The 17,721-nt window shown below is 41.0% G+C and overlaps 1 protein-coding gene across 1 annotated transcript in view; it reads left to right on the forward strand.

Moving 5' to 3' along the window:
* Positions 1–17,721, forward strand: part of CELF4 (CUGBP Elav-like family member 4) — a 1,014,616-nt gene that overhangs the window by 638,213 nt on the left and 358,682 nt on the right. Inside the window, exon 3 of the mRNA XM_040421161.1 lies at positions 5,169–5,217. Coding sequence (XP_040277095.1) covers positions 5,169–5,217 — 49 coding nt within the window. The remainder of the gene's footprint in view (positions 1–5,168; positions 5,218–17,721) is intronic.

The following is a 17,721-nucleotide window of genomic DNA, read 5'->3' on the forward strand; positions in this document are numbered from 1 at the left end:
CTTGTGGGCCAATGAGAAGGCTGCAATATCTTTGATTTTAGGAGTAGTGTTGATCGCATATTTTCGTATCGCAAATATTTATCGCAAACTTTTATCGCAAATTTTTCCGATTTCCGAAATCAAGAAAATAATGACTGGAGATCACGAATTCTACAATTCGCAAATATATGACGAATATTCGCAAAATATAGCAAATTGGAATATTGCCCCTGCCGCTCATCACTGTTGGTGATCTATAATAGAGCAGCTACAGTATTCCTGAGAGAGGCCATAGCCAATATCCTACCTCTCCAAACACGCTACTGCAGTAGTAGGTGTACATTGTAGACCATAGGTGTAGGTGTACCTGGAAAACCACAGATAAAATACTGTGATACCATCAGGGGTGCAAATTGGTGCTCCTGGGCCCAAAGCAAAATCCGTAAAATAACCCCCTATCATATGTCATTTATAATACTGGTGTCTTCACAAGTAGATGCATAGATAGATAGATAGATAGATAGATAGGAGATATATACAGTAGGTAGAGAATAGATAGATAGATAGATAGATAGATAGATAGATAGAAGATAGATAATTAGATAGATAGACATATACACTGACCTCTCTCAGCTGTCGCCCCTGGGGGTTTCCTAATTCTTTGCTCACTGTACATATTAATGTAACACATTCAGCTGTTATAATTACAATTAAAGCCATCCTGAGTAATTATTTGGCCTCTTTTCTGGCAGTGTAGCCCTCCCTCACCAAAGCTCCAAGCAGGGGATCCTAATTACTTCCTGTGCAGTGTTCCACCCAGTAATTACTGAATTTTATGTCAAGTTGATTCTAATTATGAGAACTCAACTGCTAAAAAAAAAAAAAAGAGAACTCGTCAAGTTCATCTCCGACACAGCGATCTCTGATATCGGAAGCTTTGTATTGAGTGGTGGACATGGATTTGTATACAGCAAAGGTGGACCTCTTGTGCTTGTATGGAACACAATGTCCTAGGCAGGGTTAGAAAAAAACAACAACTTTGATTTAATATATTTAATATCATGTCTCATGTTTCAGTCACCTCCAGTGCTGCATTCAGAATTCTGCTATGTTGATGTGCAGTACTCCATACTAAGGTCTGATTCATACTCTGATGATCGGGGAAATTGCAGTAGTATTGAGATCAGTACCACTATTGCCTTGTGATGTTATTATGCTGCTGATCGCCAAGGTTCTGGCTGCTGGAAAACCCTCTCTTAACAACTAACAACTCCTAAACCTTGCCCCTACAAGGTCCCTATATGAGGAATATTGTATGATAAGGCAACCATTAACCAGAATGGATAAACACAAAGTCAGATGGAGATACCACTATGAATTGTGCAATACACCATAACACACCATAGCAAACCACTGAACAAGCAGGGAGTTACAGTAAGACCTGAGTTTTTGCAGTCTGGGAGGGAAGAGCAATTTAGTAGCATATTGAATGCAGCTCAGGATGTAATTGGAGTGCAAGGCATGATGAAATGTAAAATAAAATGAAAAAGGTGCAGATTTTTTATGTGGTGTACGGTGTTCAATATTAGAGAGCGATTTTTTCTTTACTGAGTAGTCAGGAGCCACTTCATTAAAGTCAAGGGTCTTGGGGGAGATGATGATACCATATACTGTAATTAAAGATCATAATTAAAGATCTTTTTATGAAAGTGGTAACCTACAAATGAGCTCTGGGGCCAAGTTAAAGAAATACATAAAAGCAGAGTTATTACCTCAGAAACCTGAGATTTACCTCAGAGCGCTCAGACAAAACACGGCTTCTGAGGGCTAAACAGTCAGTGCTATGGTCTATGGGGCTGAGCCTTGAGATAATATCTCAGAGCTTCCTCAGCTTTTTAGTTTGGGTTTAAAGGCGGGTTTACATGTCCTGATGGAACAGCAGATTGTCGGGAAAGAAGCGTTCCTTCCTGAAAGACGGCTTCTTGTTCAGTGAGGGAGACCACACATTTGCCTGCAGCGATCTTCTTCACTGTATGAGGATGGGGGATCGGTAATGCGATCCCTCGTCCCCATACAGAATCATTGTTTCTGGGCAGAAGATCGCTGTTTGAACCACCATCTACTGCCCAGAAGCCATGATCGGTGGTGGTGCCTGCGCGAGACAGGATCACCCGATGAACAAGTGTATAGATATGGGCAGATTGTCAGGAAAAGTGTTTGCAGGAACGTTCGTTCCCAATAATCTGCCCGATATTCGATCCGTGTAAATCCACCTCAAGGCTAAGATGGCCGGGCAACTGAGGCTTGTGACAACCACAAATCTTAAAATACACCGTATAGCCATACTATTTAGCATTTTTATTGTACTGGCATTAGGTTACTCTATTACAGAGCTGTTATTTACTCTCTGTATGGCGGAAGTTGTTTAGGCATCACATGACTCTGTATTGTATTTTACATATGCTGTGTGTGGATGAAAGTATTATATGTCCAGCACATGAAATTATTATATAGACGACACTGGCGCTTATGTACAGTACAGACCAAAAGTTTGGACACACCTTCTCATTCAAAGAGTTTTCTTTATTTTCATGACTATGAAGGCATCAAAACTATGAATTAACACATGTGGAATTATATACATAACAAACAAGTGTGAAACAACTGAAAATATGTCATATTCTAGGTTCTTCAAAGTAGCCACCTTTTGCTTTGATTACTGCTTTGCACACTCTTGGCATTCTCTTGATGAGCTTCAAGAGGTAGTCCCCTGAAATGGTTTTCCAACAGTCTTGAAGGAGTTCCCAGAGATGCTTAGCACTTGTTAGCCCTTTTGCCTTCACTCTGCGGTCCGGCTCACCCCAAACCATCTCGATTGGGTTCAGGTCCGGTGACTGTGGAGGCCAGGTCATCTGGCGCAGCACCCCATCACTCTCCTTCATGGTCAAATAGCCCTTACTTTCAAAGTTTTCCCAATTTTTCGGCTGACTGACTGACCTTCATTTCTTAAAGTAATGATGGCCACTCGTTTTTCTTTACTTAGCTGCTTTTTTCTTGCCATAATACAAATTCTAACAGTCTATTCAGTAGGACTATCAGCTGTGTATCCACCTGACTTCTCCTCAACGCAACTGATGGTCCCAACCCCATTTATAAGTCAAGAAATCCCACTTATTAAACCTGACAGGGCACACCTGTGAAGTGAAAACCATTTCAGGGGACTACCTCTTGAAGCTCATCAAGAGAATGCCAAGAGTGTGCAAAGCAGTAATCAAAGCAAAAGGTGGCTACTTTGAAGAACCTAGAATATGACATTTTCAGTTGTTTCACACTTGTTTGTAATGTATATAATTCCACATGTGTTAATTCATAGTTTTGATGCCTTCAGTGTGAATCTACAATTTTCATAGTCATGAAAATAAAGAAACCTTTTTGAATGAGAAGGTGTGTCCAAACTTTTGGTCTGTACTGTATTTGTGTATGGAAGTATTACACTGTATGCCCAACATATTAAATTATCATCGGACTATACTGTATAGCGCTTATTTATTTGTATACTGTATGGAAGAATTATATGTCCAAATTATGATTTTTTTTATATGTACTGTACGATACTGCGTAGCGCTTATGTATTTGTATAATGTATTGAATATGGAAATTATTATATGGACCATACTATATAAAGCTTATTTATTTGTATAATGTATGAAGGTATCGTATGTTCAACATATGAAATTATTATTGGACCATACTGTATAGTGCTTATGTATTTGTATACTGAGGCTATAGCTCTATTCCAAGCAATAATTAAAAATTCATAAATTCATTAAAAGTTCATAAATGTTGTGACATCTCTATAAATTTCTTTTTCCAGAACACATTTTCCATTATTTTAATGGAGTGGTTGTATTATGACCTGGGCCTCCTTTTTACAGTATGGACCAATGGAGCAGACAATTGTCGGGAAGGAAGCGTACCTTCCTGACAATCCCATGCTCGTCAGTGGAGGAGCGATCACTAATGCCATTGCTCATCCCCATACAGAATCATTGTATACCGCAGAAGATGATTTAGGTGTCCGCACCAATGATCCTCTTACCCGATGAATGAGTGTTTCACCCTATGTGTCTGATGTGGCAAGAGGAGAATTTAAGATTTCCTCAAACTGCAGTAGACAATGCAATTGAAGTTCCAAAAATAGCGCGAGTGAGCACGCTAGGCTATTTTCGGAAGTCCCATAGCAGTAAATAGAAAGCACACCACGGAAGATCAGCCACCTCTCCATTCACTACTATGGACTGCCGGAAATAGCCGAGCCAGCAGAACTCCCATAACAGTGACCGATGGCTCCTCGTGCACATGCGGCTGCTCTCTTTTCACTTTGGGGGTCCCGTTCTTTATACAGTCTTAGCAATATGCCATCAATGTCCAGATGGGAATACGCCTTTAAAGGGGTATTCCCATCTCAGACAATGTGGGCATATCGCTACGATATGTCCCCATTGTCTGAAAAGTGCGGGTCCCACCGCTGAGACCCACACCTACACCAAGAATGGAGCAGGGAAGGTGCTGGCTGGAGGACCCAGGTGCTGGCTGGAGGACACTTGCGCGGCCACCAGTGCCACTCATTTCTATGGGGCTGACGGAAATAACCGAGCCAGTACTCAGCTATTTTCAGCGACCCCATAGAAATTAATGGACGGCAGGTGCACACTCCGGAACTTTGCCGGCTGCCTTTACGAGATAGGCGCAGATTCCAGCAGTGGAACCCGCACCTATCAGACAATGAGGGCATATCTTAGTGATTTGCCCCATTGTCTGAATATCCCTTTAAGGCAGGGCTTAAGTCCCATAGTTGCTCTGCGTCGAGTCAATTACTTATTGTTAAATCCATTCTATGGATCCATTCAGGGTATTGTACAGAGGTGCTAATTTACCAGAATATATCCTGGTAACAGATTTCCTCTAAGGGGTTCACAAAGACCAACATAGGCATGTATACAGCTAGGTTTCTGATGTAGCAGTGCTGAGTTTGTCATTTCTTAGTTGGTACAACTCATGGCTATATTGCAATGTGTTTCCAGGATAGGACTGCCAATTAACCTTCCTTTACATCACAGCGCACAAAACACATTTAATTAGCATTTTCTCCCTTCTAATATATGTTCTACCTTTTTTGTGTCTTGCAGATGAACCGACCAATCCAGGTGAAGCCAGCTGACAGTGAAAGCAGAGGAGGTAGTAGTTGGCATTGCTCCAAGCATAATTGCTAAGTAGCCCTGTGATTGCCTAGTGGATTTTGTCATGCAGTGCGCTGATCAATTAGCAGCCTAATCACTGCCAGAGAAATTCCCTCTGCAGAGTGGCTTTCTTACTTATTAAATCCCTTTCTCTTTTCTTCACTTTGTATTTTTTCTCTTCTTCTTCTTCACATTCAATTATTATTTGGTTTCTAAAGGCAGGAGGTGCCAGAGATTACATAGGAAACCAATAAATGCCTTGTTAAGGCGCTTGCTGTCAGGCGTTGATTTTCCTGAAAGTTGAAAATGAATCCAAACTTTTTCTCTGCAAACTGGTTGGAAACTTTCTGAAACAAGATGGTTCCAACCAGTTTCCTGTTAATGTTTTTTCAGGCAATGGTAGAACAAGAAATGTGACTCTAGAGGTTAAAGCAGGGTTTCGTTAAAGGGGTTTTCAGGGACTTAGATACTCATGGGTCATCACTATCAGATTGATGGGGTTCCAACACCCCTACCGATGAGCTCTTTCAGGAAGCTGGTGGCACCATAGACTGTACAGTGGACGGAGCTGGAAGCAGAAGGCTCCATCCACTATGTAGTGACTGTGCCGGTTACTGCATCTTGGCTCCCATTTAAGTGAATGGGAGCTACATAAAGTACGCCAGTGCCAGAAACTACACATTGGATGGAGCCTTCCGTCCATTGTACAGTTTCTGGTGACGGGTGCTGCACGAAACAGCCCAAAACAGGGTTGGGTGTTGGATCCACACCAATTTGATATAGACCTTGATAAACGTAAAAGCCATCTTGCGACTTTAAGCTTAGCATAGAATACACTTAGTATCGTGGGAATTGTCAGCTTTTCTCCATATTGATATCCAACAAGTCCAATTCTCCAAACAATTCTCTGACATCTACCATTGTCAGATCTGGTCAACATTTATCTAATATGTATGGGTACCACCTTTTGAGGAGCTCTATTATATGATGACATCAACATAGCAGTAAAGGGTTAAAGAGTCATTTTTCTTTTAAAAATCCTGTGATTTGTCATAAAGTTTTTATGGGTGGAGTTCCAGATGCTGAGGCCCCCACCAATCATTAAATCGGGGAGACAGAAGCGTTCAGCCGGGTGGTGGACTCTCCTTTGTAATTGAAGATGAGCTCATAGACCAGGGATGGCCAACCTGTGGCTCTCCAGCTGTTGCAAAACTACAAATTCCAGCATGCCCAGACTGCCTACAGCAGGGCATGGTGGGAATCATAGTTTTGCAACAGCTGGAGAGCCGCAGGTTGGCCATCCCTGTCATAGACCTTGTATTAAGCCTGTCTCCAGATAGCAAGGAGAGCGGGCACTCAGCTGAGAGATTCTGTCTACTCTTTTTAGAGATCTGTAGAGGTCTCTGCACCCGGACCCCCTCTGATCAAAACTGTGTCAATATGACACGTCAAAGTTTTTTGGAAAGCTTCTCATGTATACATTGGTGGTTGTGTTGACTTCTATGTGTACATACAACTTTGTTCTACAGTATATCCCACTTTAGTTGAAGAGTTCAATGTGGACATTACTTGTGGGATTGCTTCAAGATGTGATATTGTAAATAATACTGATTGTATTGAATTCTTAATAATTGTCAAATAACAAATATATGCAGTAAGTACGTTTTTACCCATTCTTAACCCATTTTTTTTGTGTTCTTATAATCTACTGTGGTCCTCATCATCTCCACATGGCAGTGGCAGCCATGTCTGTTGGTTTTACTGAAAGGAAATCCGTCACCATTTTTATGCCTCTCTATCTGAGGGAGACAGAGGCCTTGATTGAAACGTTGGGTCACTTACCTTTCTCAACTCATTTTAGTAAAATCAATATTTGGCAGCACCAGCATGGTCCAAGTGCTGGAGTCCGCCCAAGACACTGTTCAAGCTCGGGAGTCATCTTCTTCATTATTTCGGTTCTCCCTGTCCTATTGATGGGCAGCTTTCTTCCCAGCTTTCTACAGTACAGGGAGAAAGCTGTCAATCATCCGTAGATAGGGCAGCATAAAACTGGTGACATCTTCCCTTTATTTTAGATAAGGATATGAATCCGGCAGCATTGGTGTCCTGCAAGTGGTAGGCTCTTAAAGGGGTTCTTCAATTAGTGATATTATAAAGGGTAGTCCACTGATCAGGATCCCTCTCTTTTAGCAAGAATGGAGTGCTGCTGAAAAAAACAGGTCCCATTCAAACTTTGTCACGTCTTTATGCCACATCTCTACTCATATTTGGGTAGCACTATTCTTTAAAGAGGAACCATCATCTAGTTTTTAATGAGTATTCAGGTGTTTGATTTATACCGTTATGTGGATGTGAATAGCTGTTGTCTATGGCACGTGAGACACTCATAGCTTCCTCAGTCAATCAGAAGTGTTGAGAGACCTCATGTGATGGCTGCTTTGGATGTGTAGGGTCATAAAGGAATACGGTATTCTATGTGGCCAGGAAGAGCCAATACTTTCTGTTGGCAGATCTCTGGTACCTTTAGATTGCCCTTTTATCTTCTTACATTGGGGGTTTATACCCTCTTTACTAGAAGGGTGAATTTTAATTTTGTCCCTGGTCTTGACCATTTATGACTATGATATTTTCCTAGAATTTAAAATCTATGTGACCCATACAAATTTACCCAGTGTCCTATTTCAATGTTCACAAATTTATGAGCTATGAATACGAAATGTCTTCACCGCCTGTATTCTGCCTGCAGTCATTGTCTGACCTGAGATCTGATCTAACCTCTGAGTGCCCGATCCCCTTGTCACCAGAGTTTGCCACGTATCTGACCAAACAAACATGAACTCTGCAAAAGAAAAAGTGATAAGACACTGACTGGTCAGACAAAGCCAACGTGTGTCCCCAAGCAATGTAAACCTGCTATAACATTGTCCTAACAATGCAAGAGTTCATTTTAAAGGATAAAGACAGTGTAAGCCTCCCAGGTAGCTTAATACCGAGGTAACTGCTCCAAACAGGCTTAAAAGAAGCTGGAATCTTGGTCCAGGTTATTGTTCTGGAAGGATTTTAAAAATTTACCATGTAAGAAAGTCTTTAGGATTGTGATAAGGTTGTGTCCAGGATATTCTCTAGCATAGTAAGAGTTTAAAGTAAATAAATGATCGGTGGGGATATGACTGCAGGAACCCTACTGACCTCTAGAACAGAGGTCCTTAGCCCCTCATTTTGGAAGCTTTTTAACGGGCATGCATGCACCCTGTTGCTCCACTCAAAGTCTATCGACCTGATGGAGATAGTTGAGCTGCTGAATGGAGAGGCAGAGTGCATGCATGGCCACTGCTCCATTCAGATGCTCCTGGAATGCAGCTTGAGACCCATGTTTAATGGGTCATAGCTGGACCTCCACTCATCATCCATGTTTGTTGTTGGATAACCCCTTTAAAGGAAACTCTCAAAGTGCCCTGGCAGTTGTAGACCCAAAGAAAAAGGGTTTGAAGTGCTGCTCCATCTTGATGTAGTTACAAACATTCGAAGGTTACTTAAAGTTCCCTCCCTGCTTTAATATTAATGTTTCCCTATACAGGGTGCTCATAGGGGAACTGACAAAGAATTTAAGAAAAATACATCCAGACGCAAATACAGACGGGCATGCTCTAGCGTGTCTATACTAGTGTCCTAAAAATAAAGCCCTGTATACTGTAAAGTGGCTGAGGAAACCCTTCCTCTGACACAAGCCACCAAGGTGTGCCGATGAACGCTATAGGTCTAGCTCCTGAAACTCTAAATCAGGGATCAGCAACCTTGCAGCTGCTGTGAAGCTACAACTCCCTGCATGCACATCTATTATTCTTGCAACTCTCACAGAAATGAAAGGAGGATTCTGGGAGTTGTAGTTTCAGAACAGCTGGAGGTTGTTGATCCTTGCTCTAGATATTAGCTTTTCTCATTGGTGAAAGTTTCAGGTGGTGTACAACTGGGCGACCATGGTTGTACCCCACCCACCAGAGGGCATCAACCCTCTGCTCTGGCTACTATTGGGCAGTCCTCATCCTAGGGCTGCCCTGTGTCCTTTCTATATACTCTAAAAGAGCATATCAACAGCGTTAGGGTACTTTCACACTAGCGTTATTCTTTTCTGACATAGAGTTCCGTCCTAGGGGCTTAATACCGGAAAAGAACTGATCAGTTTTAACCTAATGCATTCTGAATGGAGAGCAATCCGTTTAGGATGCATCAGGATGTCTTCAGTTCAGTCTTTTTGCCTTTTCAGGACAGAGATAATACCGCTGCAGGCTGCGGTTTTATCTCCATCCAAAATTCTGGAACACTTCCCGGAATGCCGGATCCGGAATTTTTTCCCATTGAAATGCATTAATGCCCAAGTGTTCCAGCAAAACGGATCTGGCATTGCAGTCTGCGCATGCACAGACTGCAAAAAATGTGAAAGAATTTAAATGCCAGATCCATTTTCCGGATGACACCGGAGAGACGTATCCAGCATTTCAATGCATTTGTCACACGGATCAGGATCCTGATCAGTCTGACAAATGCCATCAGTTGCCATACTTTTTAACGGATCCGGCAGGCAGTTCCGGTCGACGGAACTGCCTGTCGGAATCCTCTGCCGCAAGTGTGAAAGTAGCCTTAGTCCCTGCATTCTGGTTAAATGAATTGATCCTCTATCCACTGAATTGGGACCCATAGCTAGGACACCCACCGATAATGAGAATGTAGCCCCATACCCTTGAAACGAATGGAGTAGCAGGTCAAGCATGTACACTGGTGTAGATAGAAGAGAACCAGCTACGAGTTCATTCTCATGATCAGTGGGACGCCCACCGATCTAATAGTCATCTCCTATTCAGTGAATAGGAGATAACTTCCTCTAACTGAAATATACCTTCAAGCTAAGCTACTAAATTCTTCCCAAAGCTTGAGACACAGAAAGGGTTAATGCTGCCCATGTTGCGCACCGCATTGCAGGTAGTGATTGTGCTGGTGTGTGCTGCTTGCAGAATAAAGCTTCATTGCACTACACCGGTTAAATAATAACCAATCTTAAAATGAATGAGGTCTGTTTGCAGAACAAATGGCCGTACATGAAACACTGGGCAAGATAATGTAGGTGCCTCAATCTGCTTCCCTCGTACGTTCTCAGGGGACAGAGTTCTCGCCTCGCATTGAAGAGGGATGTACATTCAGCTCTATTTTGCCACATCAATTTCTCTCATACATCACCCTGCGTTGATACTTTGCCCCCAAACTCGATTATTCAGCTGTTTCTTTACTTCCTCACAGTACCAGGCATGACCAAATATCTCCCTATTAATTGCATATTCAATACTTAAACAGCAAAAATGATGCTGACTTGCAATATCACTGTACCATAAAGAAAGAGATAGTCCATGCATTTACATAAAAAATAATAATGTGCTCAGTGCCGGCTGTGACTGGGGAGGAGGGAGGGGGTGCATTTTTTAAATTGATAGGAAGGTTTACACTATTCTGTGGGGAGATAAAGATTTAAATGGAGGCTGTTAATAGAGGTTCTTAAAGGTTCCTGCAGCTCCTAGTGATATTATAGGAAGAGGGCGGCCCTTCACTACCTGCTGCGTCGGTATTTAGTGTTAGTCTTCTTTTTTTCTTTCATAGTAAGTTTTATGGCCATATTTTGTAAGTGGTGATGTGCAGTATCCACAAATGTCATAGGAGCTACGAATATGGAAGGCACTGTCATAACTTTTCTTCAAACTTCAAAATAGTTGGACAGAACCCTGATATTACCCACCGCATGAACTCCTTATCACGGGACAGGAAAGTCTCCTACTTATTACCTTCTATACTTCCTCCTATCCCTTGCAGGACACAAAACAGATGTGATCCTTGAGTTCCAATGTGTATAGTGACATCAACCACTATAGCCCAGTCCTTCTTAACTATGCTTCCATCATTTGAGTCCTTATTCATGGGACACTATAATCCCTACCACTGATGCCGCAGGAACACCAATAAAATTTCCAAAAATTGGCCAATTTGGGCTGTATTTGCATTGACAGGACACAATGACTGTAGGTGAATAGACAGTCAAAGGTGAAGCCTTGCAGTAAGGGGTTGCTCTGTTGGTCCTTGGTGGACCAGAAATGATGGAGTCACATTCTTGGTTATGAGAGCACTGCAGCCAATCAATAACCTCAATGTTCACATGTGCAAAAGTGGTACATGTGAATGCTGAGGGTTTTGATTGGTTACAGAGGTCTCATGACCAAGAACAGGTCTCCATCACTTCTGGTCCATCAGGGACCGTCAGGAGGCACTGTGTTAGAATAGAGGGCATGTAGAAATATGAGTAAGGGTTTTTTTATTATTATTTTTTAACACAAACCATCCTGACAAGTTTTTAAACCCCTTTAATGCAAAAAATTGTGTTCAAAATATAGCTTTCATGGAGACCTATGTTGCTCCAGAGAAACATGCTGCCAAGTTTGTTTAGCATGATCCTGAGGGTATTATCTTTCTACTGCCTGTGGCTTGTCAAGAAGTTTAAAAGAGTAACACATGAATTCAAGGCCAGACTAGACACAGGGTTTGTAGTCTGTAGTCGCTCTGCCTAGGAGTTGTATGCATTGTACATTAGGAGATTTTCAACCAATATTGTTTGCAAGTTGCTTATTTTTTAAGATGCACTTGAACAATTTCGATCATAAAAATTGGTACAAACCCTTTAAAGTTTTTCCTCACTCGTTGCGCCACGTCCGTGTCTTTTGAGGATCCTGCAGAAAGCACAGCGAATGGTTGCAAGGTGGATAGAAAGAAGGCAGTAAATTCTGCCATAACAAAGGTATGATGGAAAGAAGACAGAGGAGGGTGGCTAAAGAAGCCACCTTGTAAATTGTCCTCTCGGTGTCTGATTAGAGCTGAAGTCACAGCGCAGAAGCCAAACTGTATTGTGCTGTCATTTTATGTGACCATCTGCATAGGTGCCGTGGATTTACTTTGATCATTATCTAAGAACCACACTTCCAAACTGCTTACTTTACATTGACTTGGATAATGCTTCATAAGTTTCCTCTTTTAGATTGCTACGCGTATAGAAGAGTCGATTGATTTTAGCTGTGGAGTACAGTAAGCAGAAAATCACTACCAAATGTGCTTACTTTGTGTTTTTTTTCCATAATAAAACATGAGTTTTAAGTGAAAAATACAATGTATAATTTAACACATTGTTACACCGAGCCGTAGGGATCACAGGTTGCCAGCCGGGTTCTCGGCTCGTCGCAGAGGAAGGGTTAAACAAGTATAACAGAAAGGCATCATTTTACATTTTGCTGTGGCATTCATTATTTGCTATCTTTCATGTCTGCACAGCATTAGCGCAAAATGATAAAGCCATCATTTCCAAACGGCAGTTTATATCGAAGGTGCTTGCCTTGAAAATGAGCTAGCTGCATTTTATAATGAGACTGGTAATAGGACTGCTGTACACTCTCACCCAATCTGCAAACGCATTGGCAGGAGAACAGCTAGTAATCTTTGGCTCCCATGGACAAAAATGGATGGAGACCTACTATTCCATGGCCAATACAGGGAGTGCAGAATTATTAGGCAAGTTGTATTTTTGAGGATTAATTTTATTATTGAACAACAACCATGTTCTCAATGAACCCAAAAAACTCATTAATATCAAAGCTGAATATTTTTGGAAGAAGTTTTTAGTTTGTTTTTAGTTTTAGCTATTTTAGGGGGATATCTGTGTGTGCAGGTGACTATTGCTGTGCATAATTATTAGGCAACTTAACAAAAAACAAATATATACCCATTTCAATTATTTATTTTTACCAGTGAAACCAATATAACATCTCAACATTCACAAATATACATTTCTGACATTCAAAAACAAAACAAAAACAAATCAGTGACCAATATAGCCACCTTTCTTTGCAAGGACACTCAAAAGCCTGCCATCCATGGATTCTGTCAGTGTTTTGATCTGTTCACCATCAACATTGCGTGCAGCAGCAACCACAGCCTCCCAGACACTGTTCAGAGAGGTGTACTGTTTTCCCTCCTTGTAAATCTCACATTTGATGATGGACTACAGGTTCTCAATGGGGTTCAGATCAGGTGAACAAGGAGGCCATGTCATTAGATTTTCTTCTTTTATACCCTTTCTTGCCAGCCACGCTGTGGAGTACTTGGACGCGTGTGATGGAGCATTGTCCTGCATGAAAATCATGTTTTTCTTGAAGGATGCAGACTTCTTCCTGTACCACTGCTTGAAGAAGGTGTCTTCCAGAAACTGGCAGTAGGACTGGGAGTTGAGCTTGACTCCATCCTCAACCCGAAAAGGCCCCACAAGCTCATCTTTGATGATACCAGCCCAAACCAGTACTCCACCTCCACCTTGCTGGCGTCTGAGTCAGACTGGAGCTCTCTGCCCTTTACCAATCCAGCCACGGGCCCATCCATCTGGCCCATCAAGACTCACTCTCATTTCATCAGTCCATAAAACCTTAGAAAAATCAGTCTTGAGATATTTCTTGGCCCAGTCTTGACGTTTCAGCTTGTGTGTCTTGTTCAGTGGTGGTCGTCTTTCAGCCTTTCTTACCTTGGCCATGTCTCTGAGTATTGCACACCTTGTGCTTTTGGGCACTCCAGTGATGTTGCAGCTCTGAAATATGGCCAAACTGGTGGCAAGTGGCATCTTGGCAGCTGCACGCTTGACTTTTCTCAGTTCATGGGCAGTTCTTTTGCGCCTTGGTTTTTCCACACGCTTCTTGCGACCCTGTTGACTATTTTGAATGAAACGCTTGATTGTTCGATGATCACGCTTCAGAAGCTTTGCAATTTTAAGAGTGCTGCATCCCTCTGCAAGATATCTCACTATTTTTGACTTTTCTGAGCCTGTCAAGTCCTTCTTTTGACCCATTTTGCCAAAGGAAAGGAAGTTGCCTAATAATTATGCACACCTAATATAGGGTGTTGATGTCATTAGACCACACCCCTTCTCATTACAGAGATGCACATCACCTAATATGCTTAATTGGTAGTAGGCTTTCGAGCCTATACAGCTTGGAGTAAGACAACATGCATAAAGAGGATGATGTGGTCAAAATACTCATTTGCCTAATAATTCTGCACGCAGTGTAGTTCAAGGAACGGAGCATTATGATCATTGTGGTCTTCACTGTCAGTTGTTTTCCCCCTGCCCTAGTCCTATTAGTCCTCTATATTTTTTTGATACTGAAAAGTATGCCAACTTCCGAAGGAAAAAACCCAAGGTCCAACTATAGGTGACCCTACAAAGAGCATTGAAGCGTGATTCGGATTATCAGTGGACGCTAATGTAGTTATTGTTCGTCAGTACACGGGAGCCTTCTAGATGGCAATGAAAAGCTGACTGAAAAGTCATCTAGTCTCCTGAAAGAAGCACTCCAATTTTGGAAGAACTTCATTATCAAGAACATGGTTCAGCGAGAGTTCACATCTATGTTAAATTTTCCGTTCTTCTGATGCGTCCGAAGAACAAACAAACAAAAAAAAAACATGATCCTGTAAAAAAAAACGATCTTGTACATCAGTTGTATTTGGCGTCGGTTTGAGCCACTTCTGTCTGAGATCTTTTTTTTTAGATGGGAAAAAAGTACTGAATGCAGGAATTTTTTTCAGTCTAAAAAAACTAATCTCAGATGGAAATGGTTCAAATGGATTCCAAATCTGCAACAAGATCCTGTTTTTTGGTTTTGTTTTTCCTGATGGATCAGAAGAACGGAAAATGAAACAGAAATGTGAACTCTCCCTAATTTTGACTCATTCTGCCCATAGGACCATTGTTTCATCAAGATGTCCTGTCACAGTTTTAGGTCTTCTTAATGACATGCTTATGATTTTTCTGGCCATCCATCTTGATGGTTCTCTCTTGCTTCCATTTTTCTCTTAAACTTTCTTATCTCCCATGAGTTGGATCTTCCCACAGTATGTCCAGAATAAGATTAAGCTTTACTCTGGTCTTCATGCTTCTATCACAAAATTCATATTCATGTGGTTAAAGATCTTCTTGGGTTTTGAAAGTCTTTGAAGTTCAAAGATGTCAATACTTTTCCTGTCCCATGTCGAAGTTTTATGGGGGTCATTTACTAACAAGGTCTAAAAAAGTGAGTGGGGAAGGAGACGGGCCCATCTCATTTAGTCTAGTTTAGGCATATAAAATGGTCTAAATGTAAGACAGCAAGGAAGCTGTCTTACATTTAGAAGTGACGGTGGATCCGCCGAAGTTATGTACAGGACTAATGTCTAAAATGTCAGTCTTAAAAAAATGACCCACTATGCCTGTAAAATGCAGATGAAAATCACAACCTAGACAATTCTGATCTTGTTAGGACTCCATTACATTTGGACATGTTTTCTTGGCTTTTCCTCAAAGGTGAATATTGGCTTTTCCACTCATCTTGGAGGAACCACTCCTTAACTTCATACTCCATCATATTTCTTTTTTTATTATTTCAAGACACAATGTCAAATCTGGTTAAGTAACATTAATATGGTCATGTACAATAATTCCTTAAAAGGCATACATAAAAATGAACATACAAGTATATGGTGGATTTTAAGACTTAGACAAACTTTGGTTCTGCAGGATGTTTTGATTTTTCATTTAAGAATTGTCTGTGGTGTCAATATACATGTCTTGAAATAGATATGGTTGATGCAATTGCACAGCTAGATCTGACCTTTGTCAGCCACAGGATCCTCTCCTTGATGTAATACATGATTTATTTTGACTGATAGTGAAGACCATACTTTAAGCCAAGCAGAGCAGAAGCTTTCTGTCACCTCTTGTATCATATATTTAGCAATTCAAGTGAAAATACAAATATAGGGGGTCATTTATCAAACATAAATACGCCTAAATCAGGCGTATTTCTGGCGCAGATTGCGGTGCAAAGGTTCTTTACAATGTGCGACTTTTCCCCACTCTTGCCAGGTCTAAAAATGTGATTGTGGCACAGACCGGCAAGGGGACGGGCTGGCAGGCCCTTTTCATTTACTATTTTTTACGCCTGTTTTAGGTGTAGAAAATGTTCTAAATGTAAGACAGAAAGGCAGTTGTCTTACATTTAGAAGTGGCGGAGGATCAGCCAAAGTTATGTACAGGCCAGCGTCTCTTGATAACTCCGGAGGATCCACCGCCAGGTATAGGGGTTATCAAGACAGTTCTTGAAATGCCCGTCTTAATAAATGTGCCCCATAGTATGTATTAACTTATCTCATAATAATTTGAGTTCTTTTATCATTTCCACTGTCTTACTTCACATAACATTGAGCCCTTTAAAGCCATTATTTACAGTTTTTAAACTTGTAATACCTTGCCTGACCACATGGTGTGCTGTTAAATAGTAATGTGTCCATAACCTACAAAGTCCATAAAGAAGTTAGTCTACAGCACCTCCTGGTGGTAGATCTAGGTAGTGCAGCAGTGAAAATGGTCTACTTTAAAAAAACTAAATATTTTTTGTGATGATTTTAGTAAAAGAGGTTGTGTTCCATGGGTCCTATATGAAGGGTAAACCTACAAGCAAGGTTTGCATTTATGTCCTTCCTTACTCTTGCTCTTGGCTTAACATATAAGAGATATGTGGCCCAAGAAAACCAGCTTTAAAAAAAGTCCTTGATTTTGTGATACTCTGTCATGAGATGTTTATGTTATATGTGTATGTGTGGCCGGCCACCTAGTGGTTGTGATGTGAATAACAGTCTGTCAAGGATTTTGATAACATGTAGCGGGATTGCATTGAATTTGTTTCATGACAATTTGAATTCCTTAACCAAATTCAAGCAAATGTGAGGGACACATCTGTACTTTCTTTTTTTTTTTTTTACCAAGAGATCATTATTTTTACTAATCCCTTTAAATAATATCAATGCTGTATGGATGCCTTATTGACATTGAATGCAAAAGCCGAGCCTTTATCTCTAGGCTTGAAAAATCTCACACAAACACTTTCAATTCTACGTTTCCAACAAAGCAGGTTTGTCCTTTTTAAGTGCATTTCCTTTGATTACAGAACACCACTGGAAAAAAAAAGACAGGAAACAAGACACAATAATACGGTTTGTGATAATCCAATATCACTCCAATAAACTGCAGCAGCGAGAAAGTAATTTAAGATTTTCATTTATCAAATTACCAAACAATGACTTTCCTTTGCAAAGGGTGACATTTCAGGCTGGTGGTTTAAAGTTGGTAAATCTATTTTCCAATCACTTGAGAATTAATATCCGTTGCACTCTTTCCGAGTAGCCTGGAAATTACTCCCGTTCTCAAAGCAGCCGTCAGAGGCGTCGAAATCAGAATCAATTTTAAAGTGTAGTGGTCCCTTAAAACCAGATAGAATTTTATTCTGCATGTGTAAGAGCGCCGGTACATACACAATGTAAAACATGATAATTCATAGACCAATATGTGCTCTTGAGGGTCAATCAACCTGAGGCTGACTTCAAGCCATCAAAG

This window comes from Bufo bufo, chromosome 2 (genome assembly GCF_905171765.1).
Source record: "Bufo bufo chromosome 2, aBufBuf1.1, whole genome shotgun sequence".
In the NCBI taxonomy this organism is placed as follows: Eukaryota; Metazoa; Chordata; class Amphibia; order Anura; family Bufonidae; genus Bufo; species Bufo bufo.